Source organism: Apteryx mantelli, chromosome 4 (assembly GCF_036417845.1).
Source record: "Apteryx mantelli isolate bAptMan1 chromosome 4, bAptMan1.hap1, whole genome shotgun sequence".
Taxonomy (NCBI): Eukaryota; Metazoa; Chordata; class Aves; order Apterygiformes; family Apterygidae; genus Apteryx; species Apteryx mantelli.
This window is the reverse complement of record NC_089981.1, coordinates 62,384,781-62,407,581: the sequence shown is the minus strand read 5'-3', so window position 1 is coordinate 62,407,581 and position 22,801 is coordinate 62,384,781. Positions and strand designations below refer to the sequence as shown.

At 35.7% G+C, this 22,801-nt stretch overlaps 1 protein-coding gene across 1 annotated transcript in view; it reads left to right on the top strand.

Moving 5' to 3' along the window:
• SLC25A21 (solute carrier family 25 member 21) overlaps positions 1 to 22,801 on the top strand; it is a 265,493-nt gene that overhangs the window by 188,397 nt on the left and 54,295 nt on the right. Inside the window, exon 3 of the mRNA XM_067296757.1 lies at positions 7,473 to 7,556. Within this exon, the coding sequence (XP_067152858.1) occupies positions 7,473 to 7,556 (84 nt within the window). The remainder of the gene's footprint in view (positions 1 to 7,472; positions 7,557 to 22,801) is intronic.

Sequence of the window (22,801 nt, the reverse complement as noted above, 5' to 3'; positions counted from 1 at the left end):
CTGCTGTAACTACTTATTCTTGTTAATTATTAGCACAATTACTGAAGCAGATTTCCATGGAACAGTTACATGGATTAATTTGACCTGCTTCTGGTTTGCTAAATAATCTCTTCTAAAATTGAGTTTAAAAGAGCATTTCTTTCTGCTATTGTAGCTATTGTATATTGTCCAGTGTATGTAATGGAAAAGTTACTGCAGTGTCAGGAGAAAAAGATAGAATTGTTCATTTGTAGCTGTCAAAGCACAGCTTTTGTTTCTGACATGCTTTACCACACACTAGTATATATAGTAGTGCTGCTTGCTTTGTTCCACAGATATTTTTGATGGAATGATAGGCTTCTTAGCTTGAATATAGAAGTACAAGATAGAGGAAAGTCATTTCTAAAACTAACAGGAAGTATAGGAAAGATGAAGAACTTTTCTGATCAGTGTACTCCTGCCCGTTCTGAGAACGAGACTCACTCATATTCAGAGAACAGGCCAAGAGTACCAGTGAACCACCTGAGCCATTTTGTGGTGTTTAGGCCTTTGCTGTTTCTCCATGAAAAGTTGCAGTTCATTCAGAGAAAGTGTTTTCAAAAAACTGTGTGCTCAGAGTAAGGCACACCTGGGAAGTTCTCATCCTTCAAGCTGAAAGCAAAACGGACTGATGGAGCTGGCCCTTAGCTATTGGCAACTGAATGTAAAACATAATAGTCCTGGGAAGGGAAAGCTTTATCCAGATCTTTCCACTATCAAGTCAGTGACTAACCATGTGCTTCCTCTGGTGCCTTGTCAAAAAGGAAAAAAAATCTTTTTGTTTTGTAGATGTGTCCTCAGCACAAAGCTTAGAAAGTTTTTAGCAGAATGGCTCCTGAGGAATAAGGTGGAGGAACACTGAGCTTGCAAACCTATCAGATTTTAGATCATATGTTTTATGACAGCTTACATGGATTCGTTTAGGTACCCTAAAGGGAGATGGCAACTGAAGATGATCTTATTGGATTCGAATTTTGATCAGAACAGCCACTCCGTTCCATCTAAGTTCTGCATTAAGCCCTGAAAGACCTTTAAGTCCTTTTTTGATCTAGCCCTAATTTTTACTGTAAATGTACTCCTAATGCAAATGTAGGTAAGTGTTTGCTTCTTTCTCATCCAGTAAGTAGTCTGTTTCTCCTGCCCTACTTATATTCTGTAGCAGTTTCTGAAAATTTTCTTTTACCAAAGTCCAAACTGGTGGATAATCTATTAGTTAACTGTGGAAAGGAATGGATTGGGATTGGAATGAGATGGAGTTCAGGTGTGGAATGGGCAAATTTATGAGTTGCAGTGTTTGAGAAATAATTTGGTAAATGTGAGAATTCGTCTTGAACTCTGCTACAAGTATTTATAGTATTTTTTATTTGACCCTCATATCTGGTAGTTGATGTTCTAACTCACATAAAAGTCATCTCTGTAATCAGAGGATTTTGAGATTTTAGAGGAACTTTATAATTATTTCTATTATTACTATTTCTTTCTTCTTCTTCAAAAAAGAAGAAGTCATAAAAGTAAATAAAAATAAAAAAAGTCCAAAAGTCATAAAAGTAAATAAAAAGCATCATAAATTCCAATGAAGTGAATAAAATTTTAATTTAGATGAATGTTGAAATATTTCTTTACCCATGATCCTGATTTATTACTTGTGAAGTAAATAATAAACTGTATGAAAACGGATAATAAATACTGTGGTAAGATAGAGGCAAGTCTCTGTCTACTATGCAGGATGATTGAAATAAATTCTGTTCTTTGCCTGTTTACTATAATGTAACTATTTTATTGTATTCTTATATGTTTTTTGTAGTTAAATAATCATCATAGCAATACTATAATACTTAAAATATGACCCCTGCGCTAGCATAATTTATATCTTTGGTTTAAATAAGTAGGATTTTTGTTTTTGAAATCCAATATTCAATTCTTCAACAGCTTATGTGATTTACTGTTAAAATAAATGGCAGAATTATACTCTCAATTTAGTTATTATCCTGTAAGTAACATAAGCAACTCAAAGAACTTAAGCCAAAAAGTGAAATAAATTGTATTATCAAAGTCCATTTTGTAGTACCAAACTTTGCATGAAATCTAAGCGTCACTAGATAGCACTAACAAGTAGCACCTGAATAAATGTTTAAGTTAGCAAATTGAAATCTTTAAAAATTGTAATGTGCTTCTGCTTGATTATAAACATGTGAACTGTTAATATATATATATTTATATATAGCTTCAGACTAAATATTTTCAATATACTTTCAAAGGAGTAGGTAGGAATAGGCTTTGAAAGGCTAGTAGGAGTAACTGCTCTTGGGTGTGACTGGAATCATGGGAATTATTGAAAGTGTAAGGTGGCTATAAATGTTGTTTTCAGCTTTCATAAAGCTGCACATACGTTTAAAAGTTGTTTTAAAAATAACATTGCACAGATAATTTTGTTGCTGTGCCACATGACTGTCCTCCTCTCAGTTATATCTTCTAAACATCTCAATATGAAATTATTTGCTTTGGTATTGCATAATTCCCAATCATAGAAGGAAATGTCAGGAGCTTTATTCAAAATAGTCTAGAATATATGATAAAGTGATACTCCTAATATGACATATGAAGAGATTAGAAGTTAAATAAGCAAAATGCAACCAAGACTTCCGCTCATTGGCAAACATTGTGACAGGGTCTGACGGCCGATTATCTGAAACGATATTTTTCTTTCCTTCTGAACTTTGTGGTTTAGGAACTAGTCAGCAGCGCAGTATAAAAGCACCAAGAAATTCTGGCATTTACAAATGAAGGTATGGCCTTTGTAAACCTAGTGACAAGAATTTGGTGAGCTCTAGTCTTCTCCACGCCACCTTATGACTGTTCTGCATGGCTGGGATTTAACTGCTCACTATCTACCTGAAAATAATAGTTTCTTCCTTTTAGGTTTTAAGGTAACTAAAATTTTCAACATGAATGTAAGACCTTTATCCAGCCCTGAGCAGTAAAAAAAAGGGGGAGGATTGTTAGGTAACATTGTGATGAACAGACTTTGAACACTAAATACCCAGGTATCGTAGTGACAGACATCCACAAGACAAATTTGATGGGCTGTTCAGCAAGCATGTACAAAAAAATTAACAACTGATAGAGGTGGATAGAAAAAATATGTCTCTTTTTCCAGAAAGCAACAATTTTCCTCATCCAATTGTGTTAGAAAAGACTTGCAATAGGAAGGGAGGACAGGAAAGCATCCTGTGGACTGAGGAATTTTATAAAACTTGGAATAAAATACTGTCTGTTATAAAATGAAAAAGAGTTGTAAATCAGGCATTGGAAACAGATATGGGTGTTCGTGCAGAGAAGAATCATTGCTTCACATTATGACATACCACTTGCTAAATGGAAGGTGGCTCAGAGAAATGATTCTGCCTTGTGGAATTTCAGGCTGAGCCCATTTAGTTTTTGATCAAGGACTGTGCTAACCATAAAAATGCCCTCTCTCATGCTATCAAAATAAGAATAATTGCAGTTTAATTGTTACACAAGTAGTAGTTACAGTGCTGATTAATATGGGTAAGTTAAAGTATTTTCATGGTTTTAGATCATGAACAGTTTTCAACATAGAGTTTTCATTTTGAACAGGCCCCAAAACCTCAAATGTTTTTACATGATTCTCACCGTTTGAGATCCTAACCCTGTGTCTTCTGGCTTGAACAAGGAAGGAGACTGATGTTCTCTTTTTAGACAATATTGGGACACTTTTGCATCAAACAGAGCCCCAGCAAAGGCAGAGTTCAGTCAAAGGGGGCAAATATGACCAAGACCTGCTGATTGCTGCTAAGATCCAGAAAGGGAGGTAGCGAGGTCCCCAGTGGTGGAGGGAGCTGGAGGTGGGAGCAGCAAGGAGGAGCCGGGGGAGCAGGCAAAGACACCAGGGACGCAAGGGAGGTCCCATGTGCGAAGAGGTACGCTGGGGACCAAAATGCCTCCTCGTACATCTGTGAGCAAGCCCGAGGTGGGAGTACTTAATACCACAGACTGGAAAGCCAAGAAGCAGGAAAATGAGAGGGGAAAATATGACAGAAGAAGAAAGTTAGCTGATGATCATTTTTAGAGTGATAAAGCTAGAGCTGTCAGTAAATGTATACCGTGTTGGAGTGTCCAGTGGCTGTCGATGCTCACTGTATGCTGGTAATAAGTTGTTGGGCATTTGGCCCAGTCCGGCAAAGGCCTGTCTGCCTGCATGTCCTTTCAGCATCTTTCCGACCACTGAGTGCACATTTTGCTTTTCAGATTTCAAAATGATAAATTAGATCAGAAATTAACACTCTGATTGCATTTATAGGAGAATTTATCTTTTTCTGTTCTAGCAAAACTAATAACATACAAGACAGGCATCCTGCTTTCAAAAAAACATGAAATTCACTGCTTATTATAATGCTTTTAGAAAGAAATGGATTTAAAGTATAGCAAGCAGTTATGTGTTCCCCAGTTGTGTTCATTCCTCTAAACAATCATTAAAAACAGGCCAGGTTGTTTCTGAAATGAATGTTCTCACGTTTCGTTATTGTTAAGATTACTAATGCAGGTGGCTGCTGCTGCTGCCTCCAGTAAAACAAACAAATATCTTTTCAGCTCTTCCTCGAGCTTCTTATAACAAGTGCTAGTGATCAGTTAGCTAGTTCATTAAAAAGTTACACATGATTTTATTGAGGCAAGCAATTCTGATTCAAAGAACCCAATTCGCAGATTTAGGTTGAAGCACATAATTGGCAAGTATTTTAGGATCACTATTAAAGCTATAAAAAAGATTTACTAGGGAAGGAATGGATCCAAAAACCCTAAAGGAAGGAATATGTTATTTGTGAGGCTCAGTGTAACAAACAGACTTATTTAATACTAAAATCTTATCTACTTCAAAACAAAAAACTGAAATAAATGTAAACATCTTTTAACTTCTTCAGCAAGATGTTATCCTTGTCTCTTCACCTGATACAAATAAACTGCATATTGTATTATTGCATTTCTTTTGCTATGATTTTTATTATTACTATCAAAGATGTATTTTTATTAAATCATTTAAATATAATTTAGAAGTGAGTACAGTATAACTGTAAAGCAAAATTATATAAGGTATTTTCTCCATATTTTGAGATGCACAGTGAATGTGTGATTAAAGCCTCAGCCTTGCACAGTTATGCATGTGCAGTTCAGTTGAGAAACACACACACACACACACACACACACACACACTAGTAGGATATGCTTGAGCATTTGGAGGGTGAAGAGAAGGAGGGTGCATTATTCAATATATGTTTTAGAAATAATTATTCTTTGTTTACAGGCGTTTACAGGCGGGCCAAATGTTGAAGCTTGAGAGAAAGGGTTTGGGCTAAGACAGCTTTACTTTTGAAATGCTTGAAAAAGGTTGTGTGCTAGTGAAGTTTTGCAAGATTTTGTTAAACAAATGAAATCTATTTTTATTTTTAAACTGAAAGGTATAAATAATCAAGTCCTAAATATATGAAAATTAGTATAAATTCTACTTTCTGTTGTTCCTTTGCTTGCTTGATTATTATAATGTAAAAGCTTCTGAAGCTGATATTACTGTTGGACTTTGTGTGATGGCATTGAGGTATTTTCAACTATTAGCCTTCCCAAGGGTTCTTTTCGGACAAAATGTTATGCATCAGCTCTTATTTGAGTGTAAGCCTATTGTATAGCATTCTCTCCTTTGCCAACTTGGCAGCAAGTTCTTTTGCTAATAAAAGAGGTTACCCCAGATAGAGATCCCAGATGTGCCTGAACTACTTTTATTAGGACTATGGAGGGGTTCAGTGTTTCCTTCTAACTGTTTTCAAAAAAGGTGTGGGCTTGCCTTCATAATTGCCCAAAGAATTGTATTACATCACTGGAAATTTTTTCCTCAAAGTGAATAAAATGTTAGATGTGTTAGCACAGAACACAGTTTAGGAAATACTGATAGTCAAAATGATGAATGTCTTTTGCCAGAATACAAACCTTGATTTGATCCTACAGAGCTCTGTTGAGAAAGAGGAGAAAACTGCTTTTTAACATTAAGTTGAAATATCTTAGTTCATGGCGTATTAATGAGATTCAGTATAGTAAACAGAATAAGAAACAGTAGATGTTTGTAAGAACACTAATGGTTAGGACCTCTTGAAAACAAATTTAGAGTATATAAGAAACCATGTATACAAAACTGAAGATATTTGTTTTGTCCTGTGCCTGTGATGTACAACATACTTGATTATAATGTCAGTTATTCTTTGAAGCTATTGAACACTTTTTGCTGCACAGAACTATTACTGTACTTAGTGATAAAGCCAACTTGTTGACTGCCTCATACCCAGCTCTTTTAGACTGAAATTGCTAACATCAATATTCTATTGTTTTGGATTCTAAATAGTAATAAGCACAGTTGTAAAAAAAATATATTCCTAAAAATGTATTCAAAATTCTGTTGATGAAGACCTTTTTCATACTATTTAGTTGAGTGCGTTGGCTGCAGTTTTAAAAATAATAGTATTATGAAAGAATACATGTAAGGATTTAATGATAACTTTCCCTACTGTGTACAGCACAGTGAATGACTTAGGTCTGTAATGCAAATTGGTGGAAGAAAATGCTGATTCTTTGTTCATATTAATTAACAAAAAATCCCTACCAACTAAAAGCCTTACTGCTCTCCAACCAGATTTTCTTTATTTTTACTGGAAGAAGTAGTAAAATCTAACCGGGATACTTAGCAAATTAATATAGTAGATTAAACTTACTGTGTCTGTCCATGTATGCAGTCTTCAGTCATAATCTTGATTTTCCTTTTAAGGCTACCAGCATCCTGTTGAAACATCTTTTTTGTTGTCAGGGAAATGAATATGGGAATTACTATGCAATGAATAGGGAAAAAGAGATTTTAATTAAAATAATTCACTGCTTTGTTAAACTGTTCTTCTTATTATTAAGTTATGAAAATGAATGCTGCTCTAATTTCCAGTAATGTCTCTGGTTGATTTTTATCGTAATTGCATCAGATACAAAAAGTAAGAAACTACACAGTGGATTCAATTCATAATGAAACACACAGCAGTATTCCGTTTCAGATTTTCAAAACCAGGGTTTGATTCAAAGACTCCCATTAATTTCAATGGGCTTTGGATAAGGCACAGGGTTAACAGCTTATTTTTCAAACAACTAGAAAGAGGTGTAAATGTCAAAGGTGATAGCTATACTGTGAGTTCCATAAACTACAAAAAAAGTTACTACTAAAGCTCTATTTTTCCTTAGTTTAATAGCTTCTATGAAAATAGTGTTAATAAGTATATCAGGAACAGTATATAATAATGAATAAGATACGTAAAAAATTTTAATACTTCTTTTATATAATAATCGGAAAGTTAAAAGTGAGTTAAAATCCTTAACTTCTCATGCTGTGATCTAAATTGTATTTTTTTTAGGTTCCAAATTCAAAGAGGGAAAACTGATCCAACCAGTTACAAGAGCCTGGGGGACTGTTTTAGGACTATTTTCCAGAGAGAAGGGTAAGAGTATATGTTTTTTAAATTGTCAATTTTATGTGACCTTTTTTAATCACCCAATTTTCCAGACATTAGATCCTCTCTATATTCCTCCCTTTTTGCAATTGCCAGAATTTGGCAAACATTTAGTTTTACATAATGAGCACAGTCTTAGCATTACTTACACTCACAATATGATATTTTGCTATTAGGATGTGTTTACAGACCATAATGTACAGCTGTGTAGAGATACTTGAGCAAGGTCTGCAAGCTTATGTATTGGGAGCAGGATGGCCACATTAGCATAGTACAGTATTGTGTCTTGTTTTCTGGGTTTTTTGAACTAGCTCAGTCTAAGGCATGATCAGTCAGTAAAGTATTTGTTTCCAAGCTCTGATGAATTGACATTACCAGTTAGGTAGACGATGTTTCCAAGACTTGTTTGAGCCACAACTTTTCAGTTTGACAGAATACAAAAGATCTTCAGGATTTATGGTGCTGAGCCACCTGAATCATACCAGATTTGGAAGGTAGCATTGCTCTGAGTTTGAGCTTCTCTAAGGGACTTGGGCTCTGATCCAGAAAGGCATTTAAATACACGCTTAATTTTATGAGCAGTCCAGTTGAAGCCAGTGAATGTAATGGGACTGCTCACATGCTTAAAGTTAAGCCTGTTATCCACAGGAGCTCTTCAAAGCTTGCCTTTAATCAAGGTAACTCTAATTAGTAAATCCCAGTTTTATGTAGCTGGCAGGCTTTCCATGAGAACTTTGAAAATACAATAACAACCTGTTTTTACATCCATATATAGATCAAAATGGAATTGTGCTTATATATAGTGGCATAGATAACACGTATGGAGGCAGCATAGCTGCAGCAGGGCACCAACCTCAGAAATGTCCACATGCTGTGCTGGAAAGGCAGAGGTGAGATTAGCAGTGAAAATGAAGAACTAGACCCATTTTGTTTCCTGCAGTAAGGTTTAGCTAAACTACACTTCTACGTAAGTGCATAGATATAGAACTACAAGTTTTCAATTGCTAAAGTAAAGAAAGGTGTAGAAATATTTCACTAAGGTAATGAGAAAGTAAGTCCTCACATTTGCTATTATCACTGCCTTTCAGTTTTGAGGAAAAACTCGTGCTGTGCATTATACTACAAGGCACTGAACACGTTAAAAGCTGAAAAGACTTGGCCAAAAGGATGGCTTGTAACTTCAAGGGGGTTTCAAAGTTGAGTATGTTCATTTTTATTGCTTCTCAAAAAAGACTATGTTTTCTCAATAGAAAACTATTAATATTTATAATCATGTCAATCCAATTATTTTTAATACAAAACTAGTTTCAATATTTGAGTCAGTGAGCGTAAAAAGTCTATTTATCTAATCCAAACTCACTAATATTTTTGTTTGGTTGAATTAGTCACGGAATGTAAAATTAAGTATGTGCAGAAATATCAGGAGAAGGAGCCTAAATTAAAAGACTTTCAAAGTTAATCGATTTTAGGGTCTTATTTTATTAACTATGTGATTATATTGTGTAAGTAGATATTTGTACAACCCACATGTATAAAATAGTGGTAGGACACTGCCAACTGCAATGTAATATACAAACTATAGTTCCCTTGCTACTATTTTGGGGGGAAAGAAAACAAGTACTTTATATTTCAATTGTATTACATGTTGTACTTTTCAAATGGTTTTCAGAGACATAGTTATTATTTATTATATGGATTTGGCTCCATTATTATTTTCCCAGTGTTTGGAAGTGTGCTACATAACAAGCATAAACTCTTTAAATGTGTAGAGACAATGGTCTGAGTGCAGGGGTCATCAGTGCATGAGGTTCAGAAGGAAGATGAGGGTTTTTTTCTTCAGAATGTTTGTGCCCTGACACTGGTATCAAGCCGGGATATTTCTGATAATTATGAGTATCAAGGCATGACCCTGTAAGCAGTAGCAGAAGATGATTGTGTGAAATTGTTATAGACTTAGATCACCACTTACCAGTGGATTGCACTGAATATTTGTTGGATTAGAGGTAATAGATAGTTTTACTTGCCTATTGCAAAAGCTGTCTGTGCTGATCTGAACAAAAGGCAAATGCTATGAGTACCTCTTTTTTCCAGAAAGTTAGACAGAGACAGAAGGTCACATTATAACAGTAATGAAGTAGTAAGCACAAGGCAAAAAGGATGAGAATCTCAGACATAAGTAAGCATAGACAACCAGCTCTCTAAGAGCCAGAATCTTAAACTTTGGCTAAAAATAAACAACAATAATCAACTAATCCTGAAAAATCTGTCTGACTCCATGAATCTTGCATTCCCATCTGCACGAGCTGTTCAGTTTCTGAAGCTTGGTGATTGTGACACTTGTGAGGGAAGTGAGAGAGGTGATTGTGAAATCTTTAAGTTAGTGGAAACCTTGAACCCAGATCCCCCTCTCCTTGGATGACCACAGAAATGTCATGCCAAAGAGGGCCAAGAAAGGGCTTCAGACTCTAGATACCAAGCAAACCAAAGCAATTTATGAGAAGTCCAGATTCAGGTGTGTAAATTTGATAGAAAGGTTAAAAAAAAAAAATTCATTCATGCTGCATGTTTATTTTGTATTGGTTAGTCCCAAGCACCTTCCACCCCCTCCAGTGTGTGGCACTTTTAGATGATTTTCAGAGGTATCTATTTCTGTGTACACTGACTATATAAAAAGCCTAGACACCTATCTCCAGCGCTCAGAATTCCTTACTAGCACATGCAATTTTACACTGAGTTGATTACAAAGCAAGCTAATGAAATAAGGGAACATAGTGGAAAAACAAATGTTACTAATGGCCTGCTCCTGAAAATGTTTACATCTGGGAATAGTGCTTTTGCTCATTTGTACTTACATTTTCAACAGTAACTACTGTGAGCTAGAAAGTCAGAGCCCAGTTCAGGCAAGTGAGACACTTTCTAATGTCTCAGTTTTTTGACCCTGTTCAGTTTATGTTAAGAGTAAGTTTGAAAGATCAACCTAGGAAGGACTTATCATTTTTATGAATATGATGCGTCTCATTCACTGCAGTGCCTTGTACTGAAAATTGACCAGTACTGTGTTACTATAGTATCACAGTAGCAAGGTGTGATGGTTTCATGGAAAGCTACTTCATCACAAATACTAGTCAGGATGTCTTTAACCATCATTCTGCTTTTCTCCCCATTATAATGAAGAGGACAGAGATAATATTTCTAGTCTAGCCACTGTCAGAATGCTGTCCCTTTCAAAGAATCTCAGGGTTCCTCCTATGTTCACAAACTACTGGAAATTTCTAAAACAAAAAACAGACATTAAAAAAAAAAAAAAGCTCCTTTCCCCCAAATGCCAAACATTGAATGGCTCTTTAGGTGGAAATAAATTTTCTCCACAGGGAATTAAAATCTTCAAAGAAGGATCCATCCCTTGAACTCTTTTGTTGTCTTACAAGAAAATGGGAGCCACAAAACATAAAATTTAATTGAGACTGACTAAAGGAAGGCTCTGTCTAACAAAGCATTAAAGGTCACATAGCTTTCTATTAAAGGAAAGCAGGAGTATTAACTTCAGGGCTTTTGCAAACTTCTGTTGGAGTCTTCCAATCACGGCCTATTGTATGGGGGCTGCAGCTCCGTGGATCCTCTCATGTGGTGAACAACCTCTGTTTAGCTGTATTTGCTAGGAGCTTGCATCTGAATTTCTCTGGTTTTGCTTATGAGATGGTGCATATATTGACAGATCTTTGACAACAGGGGTAAAACCACCAGGAGTATATCTGTTTATTGAGGAGTGACAGCTTAATAGCCAACATAAAATAATCTGATGTTTATTGGGGAAAATGTTTGGATAGAGGATTAGCTGAAACCATTGAATAGAGAAAACTTTTCATTCTTTTTAGATCCTACAAATAAGAGCTTAGATTATGTTAAATGACCAGTTTTTGTATCAGTCATCTTTGCTGCATTTGTATTCACTCACTTTTGCTTTGATAATGACTTAGGTTTATATATGAAAAGTAAGAATAAACCAACAGTCTAGCTGAATGTATATGTTGCATTTATATTAAAGACACATGGTGCTGTGTCTCACATTAAGAATGGAAAATTGTGCCCATCTGCACTGTCTTAATTTGGAGTTAAAGCTTTAAAATGATGAATGCTATTATTTTGGGTCTGTAAACAACTTCATTCTTATAAACTTAGATTTTCATGGGCTTATAATTTTACCAGTAAATGTTCTGGGTTACAGCTGGCCTTTCTGGTAGGCTCCTGGTCAAGAAGCCTGTTAATTTCATTGGTTGGTTAGTTTGTCTGAAGCAGAAAAAGCTAGTAGTCTCCCGGTTTCCAGTTTTATAAGTCAATACTTAAATAAATTACAGTTTAAAGTGCTCTTACCCTTTCTTACAACTAGATGGTCCTACGAAAGTACAAAATGCAATTGTCACTGATCATTTGAGACTTCATTACTTCTACCTAATTATTTGATTGTTTGTGTTGAATTTGGTTTGAGAAGGAACAATTACCTTCATGTTTGCACAGTCCAATAGCTTTATAACTAATTCTGTTGTTCTCAGCCTCACCATGCCACCCTCTTGTACCTGTAAGTGTCTGCATGACCACACACCTTTTCTTTTTAATAAGCAGCACCATGACTCATACATTAGTGGGACTGGGCTCTAAAGCTGCACAAAACTTGTCAGCTATGGGTGGAGTAGGTGGGAGAACAGCCAAAGCTAAGTAGGAGCTGGATGAATGCTGCGTTGTCAGCAAACACACAGAAGCTGGAGGGTTCCTGGCGTTCGTGGGATTCAGCAGTCACTCATCAATTAAGAAATCTGCCAGTAGTCTGCTTTGTCCTGCCTTGGTCCCTTGGCTGTTTGTAGCAGTAACAAGTGCTTGAGAGACTACCCCGGTGCTCTTGAGGCCAGCCCTCTAGCTGGCTGTGGGCGATTCTCTCTGCTGCTTCCAATCGCTCACATCCAGCAGGAGGACCAGCAGGTCAGGAAAGACCACTTGCAGGATTGCCAGCCCTGCAGGCAAGCACCGACCTCTGGCAGTCACCAGCAGTTGTCCCCGCCCATTCCTGGGGCCCAGCTGAATGTGTGCTCTTCCAGCTGGGCTGAGGAAACCTATCAAAAGGCTGCCAAATAAGTGTTATATGAGATGCAAAAACTTGGCTACCCTTTGCATGAATCCTTCAATGAAACTGCTGACCAGGCCAGTGTGACATGGTCAGTTATGCCAAGAATCTCTTTCCCAACTAGCAGTTACAAAGTGGAGATTCATTTCCACTTATTGGAGGCCTAAATTTCTGTAATATTGAAAGACCATACTTTGGGCTCTGACTCCAGTGCTCTGAAGCAAACAGAAGTGATAGATTAAGATGTTATTTCCCCCCATTTATCTGCCCCAGTCCTCAGGTTCTTGTTAGCACTCCCATACCAGGGACAGCAGAAGTGAACGTGTGCCCATGCTTTGCTTGCTGCATTCAACAATCTGGTTTCTTAGTATGGATCCACCTAAACTGGCAGTTTCAGAGACTGATCTTGGAAGCTGAATTACAGGCACATTTTCTCCTCTGCTCCCACTACAGGAATAGCAGCTTCCACCTGAACATGGAGGAAGATCTGCCAGCACTTCTACATCAGAAATATCTATACATAGTTCCATTTCTTTTCAAGCCATACAGGTCTGCCTCACACCTACAAATTCATAATACTTGTATAAGCCTTGCTAAAATGAGAGGGAAGATACAGAAATGAGTATTACCGTACCAAAAAGCCTATCTGTATCTACCCTGATGCGTCTACACCATTTAAGTCCATAGTATATTGTTAACTTTCCCTCTCTTTATCCCAAACATTGGATAACTTTTCTGTCAGTCACATTATGATACACTGGCATCTTCATGCATGCGGTTGTATCTTTTGCAGGCTTCACTAAAAACCTGTGATTTAGAGTATTAAAAATAATTATTACATTCCTGTGTAAAATATTAAAATCTGAAACTTAAAGTTAATTAAGCTTTGTAACACCTTGATGAAGGAGACATATAATTGAAAATTTGAAGGACAATGTTTTGACTTAAACTGTGAACCTGTGGTAAGTTATTTTAGTACATAATTATCAACCTTTTAATCTATCCCTTTGCATTTGGAAGTGAAGGATTCCGTTTTCTTTTCCATTTTTTCCCATTGGTTGAGACTCGGATCTAACAGTCCTTCAATAGACAAACTATGACATTCACATGCAAACTCATTCTGGAGAGTTGCATGTATAGTTTGAGAGACAGTATTCACATGGACCCATATGGAAAGAAGCTCACAGATTTGTAGTGAAAGAAGAAAAGATAGCATAGACTTTAGCCTTTTGATACCAAATGATAAAAGAATTTTAGGATTTTGTCTGGATAATTAGGAGTTCCTTCTTCACAATCATGTTACTGTATATATATACAGAGTAATGGAACTGCTTTCCGTGTTGCTGTTCTTGATGTCATTGCTCTCACTTTACCACGTCTTACTCTGCACAGACTTACATACAGTATGGTACTTAGCTGGTCTTGATGTTTTCAGTTTCATGTGGTTGTCTGTAGTTTATTTAGACTTGTGTCTTAAAACTGTCATTTGTGTTCCTTTGAATGGATGTCGGGTGTCAAGCTATAAAATTTTGAGCAGTCCAGAACTGAGTAAAATCATTATAATGATTTCTTTCATGGTTAGAGAAGAGGAAGGCAGAAAGGTTAGCTGACATAGAATTTTCTTGATAATTTATAATCAAAATTATCAATTTGATAATCTAAGGTTGAAATTTATATTATGCTTACAAGATTTTAGATAAATTTGGCCACAAAGAATACATCTTTTGGGTATATGTATGAAGGTGATATACATTGTGCTTTCTTTTGTAAATTAATATTGACATTTGATATTGAAATTTTTCTCATTTCCACATAAAGATAGTGAAAACATCAGGAAATTCTGATGCCTCATTATGTTTTAAAATACATTTGCATATGTATGCATATTTATAAAATATTCATTCATTCCTGTAGTCTCTTAGTGGAGAAAAATGAGCCAGTTCATAATCAAGTGAAGTTTTGCTAATAAACCGAGAGTAACTGGATGCTTTTGCAACAAAAATTGGTCATGAAACAAAAATGATACCTGCTCTCTTAGCCCATAGGTCTCAAAACACTTTCCAGAAGAAGGATGCATCATTATCCCAATTATGCAGATGGGGATACTGGGGTGTGTAGTTCCAGGGAGTAGAGTAGGTCTGAACTGGAGCACATACACAGATGGTTCCTGCAGAGCAACCTGATAGCATGTAACATGTTGCCCCATGGTAACACGTTTGTATCAGAGCTCTTAGGAACAGGAACATACACACTGGACATCAAATTGCATTCTTGGATATAGGCTTCTAATTCAGAGAGGGGCCAGTGCCCTGTTCAGTGCACTGCACGGTCTGTCTCCAGATAGCCAGCAGTGTTTACAGTGATGTTACTGTCACAAGGTTTTCATCATCCCGATCAGGCAGGAATTCTCCATTCCTAACTATAGGTTCCCTACCCCCATCTTCATATGTTAACACTTGAAAACATAAGAAATGGCTCTGGAATGTGGAAAACTTCTATTCTCAGTTTTATGTGTGTAGCTTTAAGAAATACAAAGAGGTTGCACTGATGTAACTAAGGGCAGTGTTTGGCTAACTACGTTTTTATTAATAATGGTGATATGTTATCCAAAAAGAATACAGCTTAGCTTTGAGACTTCAGGTTGTCTTTGAGAGCTGGCTTTTAAGACAGACATTTTACTTGCAAAATTTGATCTGGCATAGATGGCAACACGGTAAACAAGGACACTCTTTTAGAGAATCACTTCTGAGAATCAGATGCTTTGAAGATGAAACACATATGCTCAATTATTTTCCCAAAGGAACAGAATGCAATAATATTATGTAAATCTCTGTAAGTACCTTAGGACTAAACAGGCCAGACCTTAACTGGCATTAGTCATTATTGTTTAGAAAGGCCACTGGAGATACTCCAGTTTACACTGTTCTGGGTTTTTTTAAGTTTCAGGTTGTATTTTTTCAAGTTTCAAGTATTTTCATAATCAGACTGTTTTAATCTTAAAAATGTTATGGTTCCTTGGATGTTTCTATTTTCTACTAATAAAGCATAAATAAGACTCATAATATTATCATAATTTATAGCAATAGCCCCTACAGGCCCCAATTTGGAATCAGATGAGTACATTATAAGATGTTTATACTTATAGTGGTAAGAAGATGCCTACCACAAATCATTTACAATCTGCTTTTATCTATCATCTACTCTAGTTAGCAGAATATCAGGAGAATTTTAACTTGTAGTCTTTATGATTTTAACATACGAGAATATCTATCATTTTACCATATTAGGCTCCTTGGCTGGTTTCAGACATCTTTGTTATCTAGTTTAAATAGGTTGATGTAATAATCATGCTTTAAAAAAACTCCTTTTAGTCTAATAATATATAGAAAATATTATGCTATGCTTTATCATCTTTTTCTCTGTATGTGTTTTTGTCATCTGAACATGCAGAACATATCTGCCAGATTTGGTAGATCAGGATAAGGGCCATGAATTCCTCCCACGTCCGTAATTGCTTCAGTGTGAGGGGACTGCATTATTTCACCCTTGTGACAGCGACATTCCCCCACTGCTCCAAACGGAGGTTTGCGCCTGGGGCCCTGATGGGGACGCTTCCGCTCGCCCGCTTCAGGCAGCGGCCGGGAGCGGCGGTGGAGCGCGAGCCTCGCTGCCTCCAGGTTCAGCCGGCAGCGCTGGGAGCCCGGAGGTGCTCCGCGCAGAGCCGAGGCGCCGAGCAGAGCAGGGAGCCATCTAGAGTTAGAAAGCGGGGAAGAGCTCACTCTCCGCTATGCCGAAAGAGTTGCCCTTCTGCAGCGCTTAGCTGGCTTACCCAGGGATGTAGGAAAATTTTCGGCTGTTGAGAAGCCTGCGGGCCAGGAGCCACGACACCTGTGGAATTAGTCCCAGGCCGGGTACCGAGCCTCTGAGCAAAGACCTCATCAATTGCTCTTTTAGGGTTAAGTGGTTACATTCTGCGTAAGTCGCACTTAGGATCCTACCGCTTTTCTTGGATCTGTCCTACCTAACTTTCTTGTTCTGAAATGGTATACGTAGTGCCATCTGAGCCTGCAGAATTTAACCTGGTATTTAAAAAGGAGAGAAAGTGATCTGAGCTCGGGAGGGGGCTCTCTGTGACTCTCTCAGATCTGAAATAGGGCAAGGCTGTCATGCCCAGCTGCAGGTAGCTAAAAGAATCAGAAATCTATATGCTACCCACTTTCTTGTCAAAGATAATAACTCTGAAATCTGATGATGATGTTGTCAGTAGCCAGCTGTTAAAATTAACTATTTCTCCTTTATGTAAATCTAGCCATTAATGTTTAACTTTTCGTAAACACAATCCCAATAGCACATGTTTCAGGAGATGCAAAATTAATTTCAATTATGTGTTGTTTTTTAAAAAGGTGTATTGTTATTTACTTCTGTTTAATTTGGGGTTCTAGTAACCATTGATTGTTAACCTATTCTTTAAAAGAAAAAATCCACTGTATGAAGGGAAAAAACAGTGACCAGAGAACAGATAAATCACTTTTATGTCCTTAAAACAGCTGACTTTGCACTTTTATTACATTGTTTGAAAAAGTATCTTTTCATCTGGAAAGAATCAGTTTAAAATGCAATTGTCAACACAACTAAACCAGTTTTCTGTTTAAAATGGCTGCTTATGAAACTTAGAACTATACTCGTGCCAGGATTTTCTTTACAGACATTAGTTACTAGGACCAAGAGATTTTTAGATGGGATGTTCACAGGAAATACCTGGCAGACAGTGTAAAATGCAAAGTAAAGCATTTTCATTTAGGTTGTAGGAAGCATGTATGTGAAAGCATGCAACAGTGTTTTGGCTCAAAAGCCTTCTTTTCAAGTTAGAAGTTTCCAAGTTGTAATTTGAAGGGAACAAAAGAAAAATCCTGATCAATTTTTTTCATATCTTGGCCTGATTAATCAGACAACACATATTTATCATGTTTCTTAGACTGTATTTCATATTTATTTATAAAGAAACTATTATACTTGTCTGTAAATGCTGCATGTGTTTGCCTCATTTCATTTTCTTCACTGGCTATATCTGAAAATACAACTTTGTCTCTTTTATGCAAAACCTTTAAATTACTATATTCCTCAGCTGTTTATTTATGTATAATTCTGCTTGATTTAAATCTCTAAAATATTTAAATCTCTAAAAGATGCAGATGAACAGCCTATGCAAAATAAAGCATTGCATTCAGTGATAAAACATTTTCACTTGAGGATTAATTGAGCTTTACACTATATAAATTTGTTCATTACTTTAAATGTAAATTATGAAGATGTAGTAGGCCAGTAATAGACTAAGTAGTTTTTTTCAGTACTCATCATTTGCATGCTTTCAGGGAAGGTTAAATATATGTTAACTATAGTATTTTTCTAACACCTTTGGATTATGACCTACTCTGAAAATAGTTACCCTCTTTTTTTTTTTTCTAAAAAATTACTGGGGTTTCTTTTTAAAGTTGGAAGATAATACAATTCTACAAGAAACTTCTAACATGCATCTTTATAAGAAGGAGAATCATTCCCAGACAGTCTTCTTTTTTGTTTGAGAAATGGAGCTGCCATTGCAGCAATAACTGCTGCATGCTAAACAATCATCTCCAACCCTGCCACCAACTGCTGTTCTAGTTGCAATATTTACCCAAGTTGAAGATTTCCTGTATATCATATTTCTGAAAGAAATTTAGTTAACTAGATGTTGAAAATATCTATGCTTGACTGTAGAGGAGGAACTATTCACTAAATCAATGCAAGAACTCTAAATAAAAAGGTGATGTAATTAATATAAAATATTTGACAATTATGTAGATTTTCCAGGGAATACATCTTAAATAAAACAAAGTAAAGTGAGAAGTTAGCGTTGTGTATGGAAATATTTTAGAAAAATACTTTTTCTGTATAATGCTAACTCATATTCCAGGGCACGCTGCATTCTGTATGACACTGAGAATCCAATTGTGAAAAGAAAAAAAAAAAGTTATTTTGCTATTTATTATGCTATTTACCTGTTCAAAGAAAATAAAATTATGGATATATATGAGGGTGTCTTGTAAGTTCTCCCATTCTATGTTCATGATATTTTACTTACAGACTCCTGTGGTTTACCTTACAATAATAACTCTAATGAAATAAAAATAATTTTAATTCATTGTAAAGATTTCTACGTGAAGTGTACTGCGTGCACAGCATACTGCATCTTCTTACAGGAATATATGCATATAAGCACAGATAAACTATATTGTTAAATTCTGTCATTCTATCTAGTATAGAAAGTCACCTTTCACAGTAAGCAGGCAGATACTTCACAGTAAATTTCTAAAGCTTTCGAGTAGCATATGGGGCAGTAACTTTGACTGAAAGCCTGGCTTCAGTTATGAATACGGGATTAATTCCTATGTGGATAAAAATATCTACAGCTTGCCTCCAGTGTTTGTGTTATTTTTGCATATTTTGGCTTTGCCTGAACTTGCCTGTTTGCTGTTCTGTAACTGACTATCATGCATTGGGTGCCTCAAATACAGCAAGATTTTTTTACTCTTTCTTTTAATCTGATAAATGGAATTTTCCATAATAAGTAGACACCTCTGCATCATTGGAATTTGGTAGCGAAAACCAACGCATCTAATCATTGTTCTTCTGTAGCAGTTAAACTCTACGGCAGGGCAAATACTTCTATGCTCCTGATGCTTTGTAATATAAGTCCAGGCTTGGACTACTTACTGTTAAACATTTCTTAATAAAACTCTTTTTTTTCATTATTTGAATACCTTATAAAATAGTTTAATATCCTGACTTACCAAAAGTCAAATGTTGATCAATGCACCTTTTTATTTGCAAAACCCCATTTTATAGTAAATTAAATATTTCACTTATACCTTCTGTAAAAATATAAATTCAAATAGTTTTCTGTGGAAAATACTTTGTAACATCAAAAAATTTCTTAGGTATTTTAAGATCTCTTTTTACACCATTTTTGTTTGGAAATATTGACTAGCCCTGGTATTAATTAACATTTAGAATATAGGTCATATTTGTTCTTTTGATTGCCATTGCAATTCAAAAGAAGCAATTTTGTGGGTAAAAATAAAGTACGAACTAAAAAACATTTGAGCCTTTGTTTTAATACAGTCTTCTTACATAATATATCTCTACCCTTGTAGGTACATAATAATATGCTTGCATAATATTCACGTTTGTCTATGTTTATTAGCCACAACATTAAAATATTTCATCTCATTTTTTTCATCTTTTTTTAATAAATTGGTAACTTCATTTAAAATTCTATTAAAAATAAGTTAGGTTTTCTTTAAGAAATGTGTAAAAGGCAAAGCAAAACTTTCAGATACACTTTAAAAAAGTGGAAATTAATTTATTGTTGTCACAATTTTAAGAAAAATAAAATGTCTCCACCAGCAATTTCCACAGTTCATATTAATAAACTGTAAATAATTAATATATTTTTAAGTTGTAATAATATTTTTACACCTCAGTACACAGAGAAACAAGAAAAATAACAGTATGTGTTCATACAAATAACAATTTTCATAGGCTTTCTCAAAAATTTTATAATAGTAATTTTACCTGGTGTTACATTAAGAAAAAGGAAGAAATGGCAAAGGCGTTTAACGTATTCTTAAAAACAATTATAAAGTGGCATAAAAGATGAAAACCTCTAAATAGATTAATGAACAGTTTATTATAGGAAGAATAAATAGGCTTTGCAAAATACTACAATGCAGTTATAAGAAAGTTCTCCTCACCTCTCTGTTAACAGATTTGGCAATATGCAGTTTTAGAAGTAGATCTTTCTTAGTTATCATGAGGGAATGCTTGGTATTTTGTCTTTCTACCAAACAGGATCAATTTTCTTCTGATTGTCATCAGTTTGTGAGGGTGTCCTGCTATTTAAGCTATTAAAGATTGGTGTGCTGCTTGGTCTCAGGTGATCCATAAAAAGGAATGAAGCCCTGGGAAGGTGATGCCTCAGCAGCCTGGCTCGGTGTAGCAGCCTTCCATGACGGAAGCTCTTTGTTGAGAATTGTTGGCAATTGCAGCAGTTCCCAACTGAAGATAAGAGCCAGCGTTCTCGGATAATGCCCTCGATCACACACCTGATGACAGACTCCTGCATGCAAGTTTTTTCAGGTGCTGTGTTTGCTCAGTAATCCTTCAGTGCCAATCTTTTCTAAATGGTGAGCAGGTCCCATCAGTAATGGACATCAGCCATTAAGCTTGTAATATTTGTCATATATCAGGTTACGGCTTTGTTACTGCAGTGTGGTGAATGGATGCTGTTATGCTTAAAGAAAATAAAGAAGTGCTATAAATTTAGCAGTCAGTACCGAATGAGTTGCTACTTTAGGGGCCAGATTCACATCCTTCTGAAGTCAGTGGAAAGTCTCCTGTTGACTTTATGGTCTTTATATCAGGCTTTTAATTTTCTTTGTCTTTTAAGAGGCAGAACCCAAATCTGTCATTAAAAAAAATTTTCCTTTTCTTACTTACAATTGTACACCTATTGATAATATTATAAAAATAATAACTCTAGTATAACTCTTACTTAACAACTTAATTTTTATGTTTTGCACTAATGTTTTGATTAAGCATGGAGGCATGTGGACAGCTAATCACAGAACTTGGTAGGTCACACATGAAAGAATCAAAAGCAGGGCTTGCAGTGTTAAAAATTAATACAGTATTTCTTATAGCTGTTTTTTCATGCTTCTAGTAATTCCTATGCCTACATAAGCATATAAGCAGAGCTAGTATGTATGAAAAAATCAGGCAGTGTTTTAAGATATTTACCATGCAAGTGTTAGACCTTGTTTTTTACTAGCCTTGTATGCATAAAAGTTTAAGCTGCCTAGAGGCTACTAAAATATAAGTTCTAGCCACATCCATAAAGATTTTGTATAACTGTTTACTTACTCATTAGTATGTTTGCTATAGCAACTCCTAATTCAAATGACATAATAGAAATCCTACTTCTAGGAGATAGACTGTGATCTTATCGTGATGCAGACAATGACATATGCTGCCTAAATGTATATGCTTATTTTTAATTGGTAAATAACCCTCCTCAAGTTCAACCTGTAATTGCTATACAGCCCTAGTTTTCATGCTCAAGTTAGTGGTAGCATTATAGAAAGATTTACTCCTTCCCATTATTTTTTAAATGTCAGTGCTCTCCTTTGTGCTACCAGTGAGGTGACCTAGAGGAGCTAACAATGTAAATCAGATGTAGAGAATGAGTGAAGGGAGAAGAAAGGGGGGCAGGAAGGAGAAATACATTGAAACTCGTATAGTTTGGTGTGTTAATGCTGAGAAGCCACCAATAAGAATTATATTCCTAGCAGATATTTGATAGAGAAAAGATCTGGGGAACTGTAATAGTTAGAGGAGCAAAAAGAGAAGGAAAGAGATCCCTAACAGAAGAAGGAATGAAGACAAGAGGAGAAGAATAAAAGTTTCCAAAAGTCAATCTGAAAGAGTACAATGTGAGATTAGGACAGTCTGAAAACTGGAGTGTATTTTCTTGATTTATGTAAGCAATAGTATTTCTTTTTCAGTAGAGGAAAAGAGATTAATCAAAGTGTGCAGGTCCTGGTTCTTATTGCTTAGATTACACAAATGTTTTAAATCCTATTTTTCCAAAAAAGAAATCCAAGATCTCTGACTAGCACAAGCTGTTGCTGCTTATCTACTCTTTAGAACCTTCCTTGGTTCTTTCTACACTGAGTAAGTCATTTCACTCAAAACGAAGCTCATATTACCTTTCAGAACATAGCATGTAAATTTGCTTGTATCCTGCTGTGTGATCATTATCGTCTGTAGTGCCGTGGGCTCTATATAAACAGTACGCTCTTTCCACATTCATTAGTGATCTGCAAAATTACAGATTATTTACCAGATTCTTGTGCGCTAACTTTCTAAGTCTTTTCTGGCATATCATCTAAATCTGTGTTTAAACAACATTTCAAATTGCACCATTTTTTTTTAATTTTAGAATTATCCAAGGTTTAAAGATATCCAGCATGGAAAGCAGAATTTAGACACATATAATTCCATCATGTAAGTAATGTGA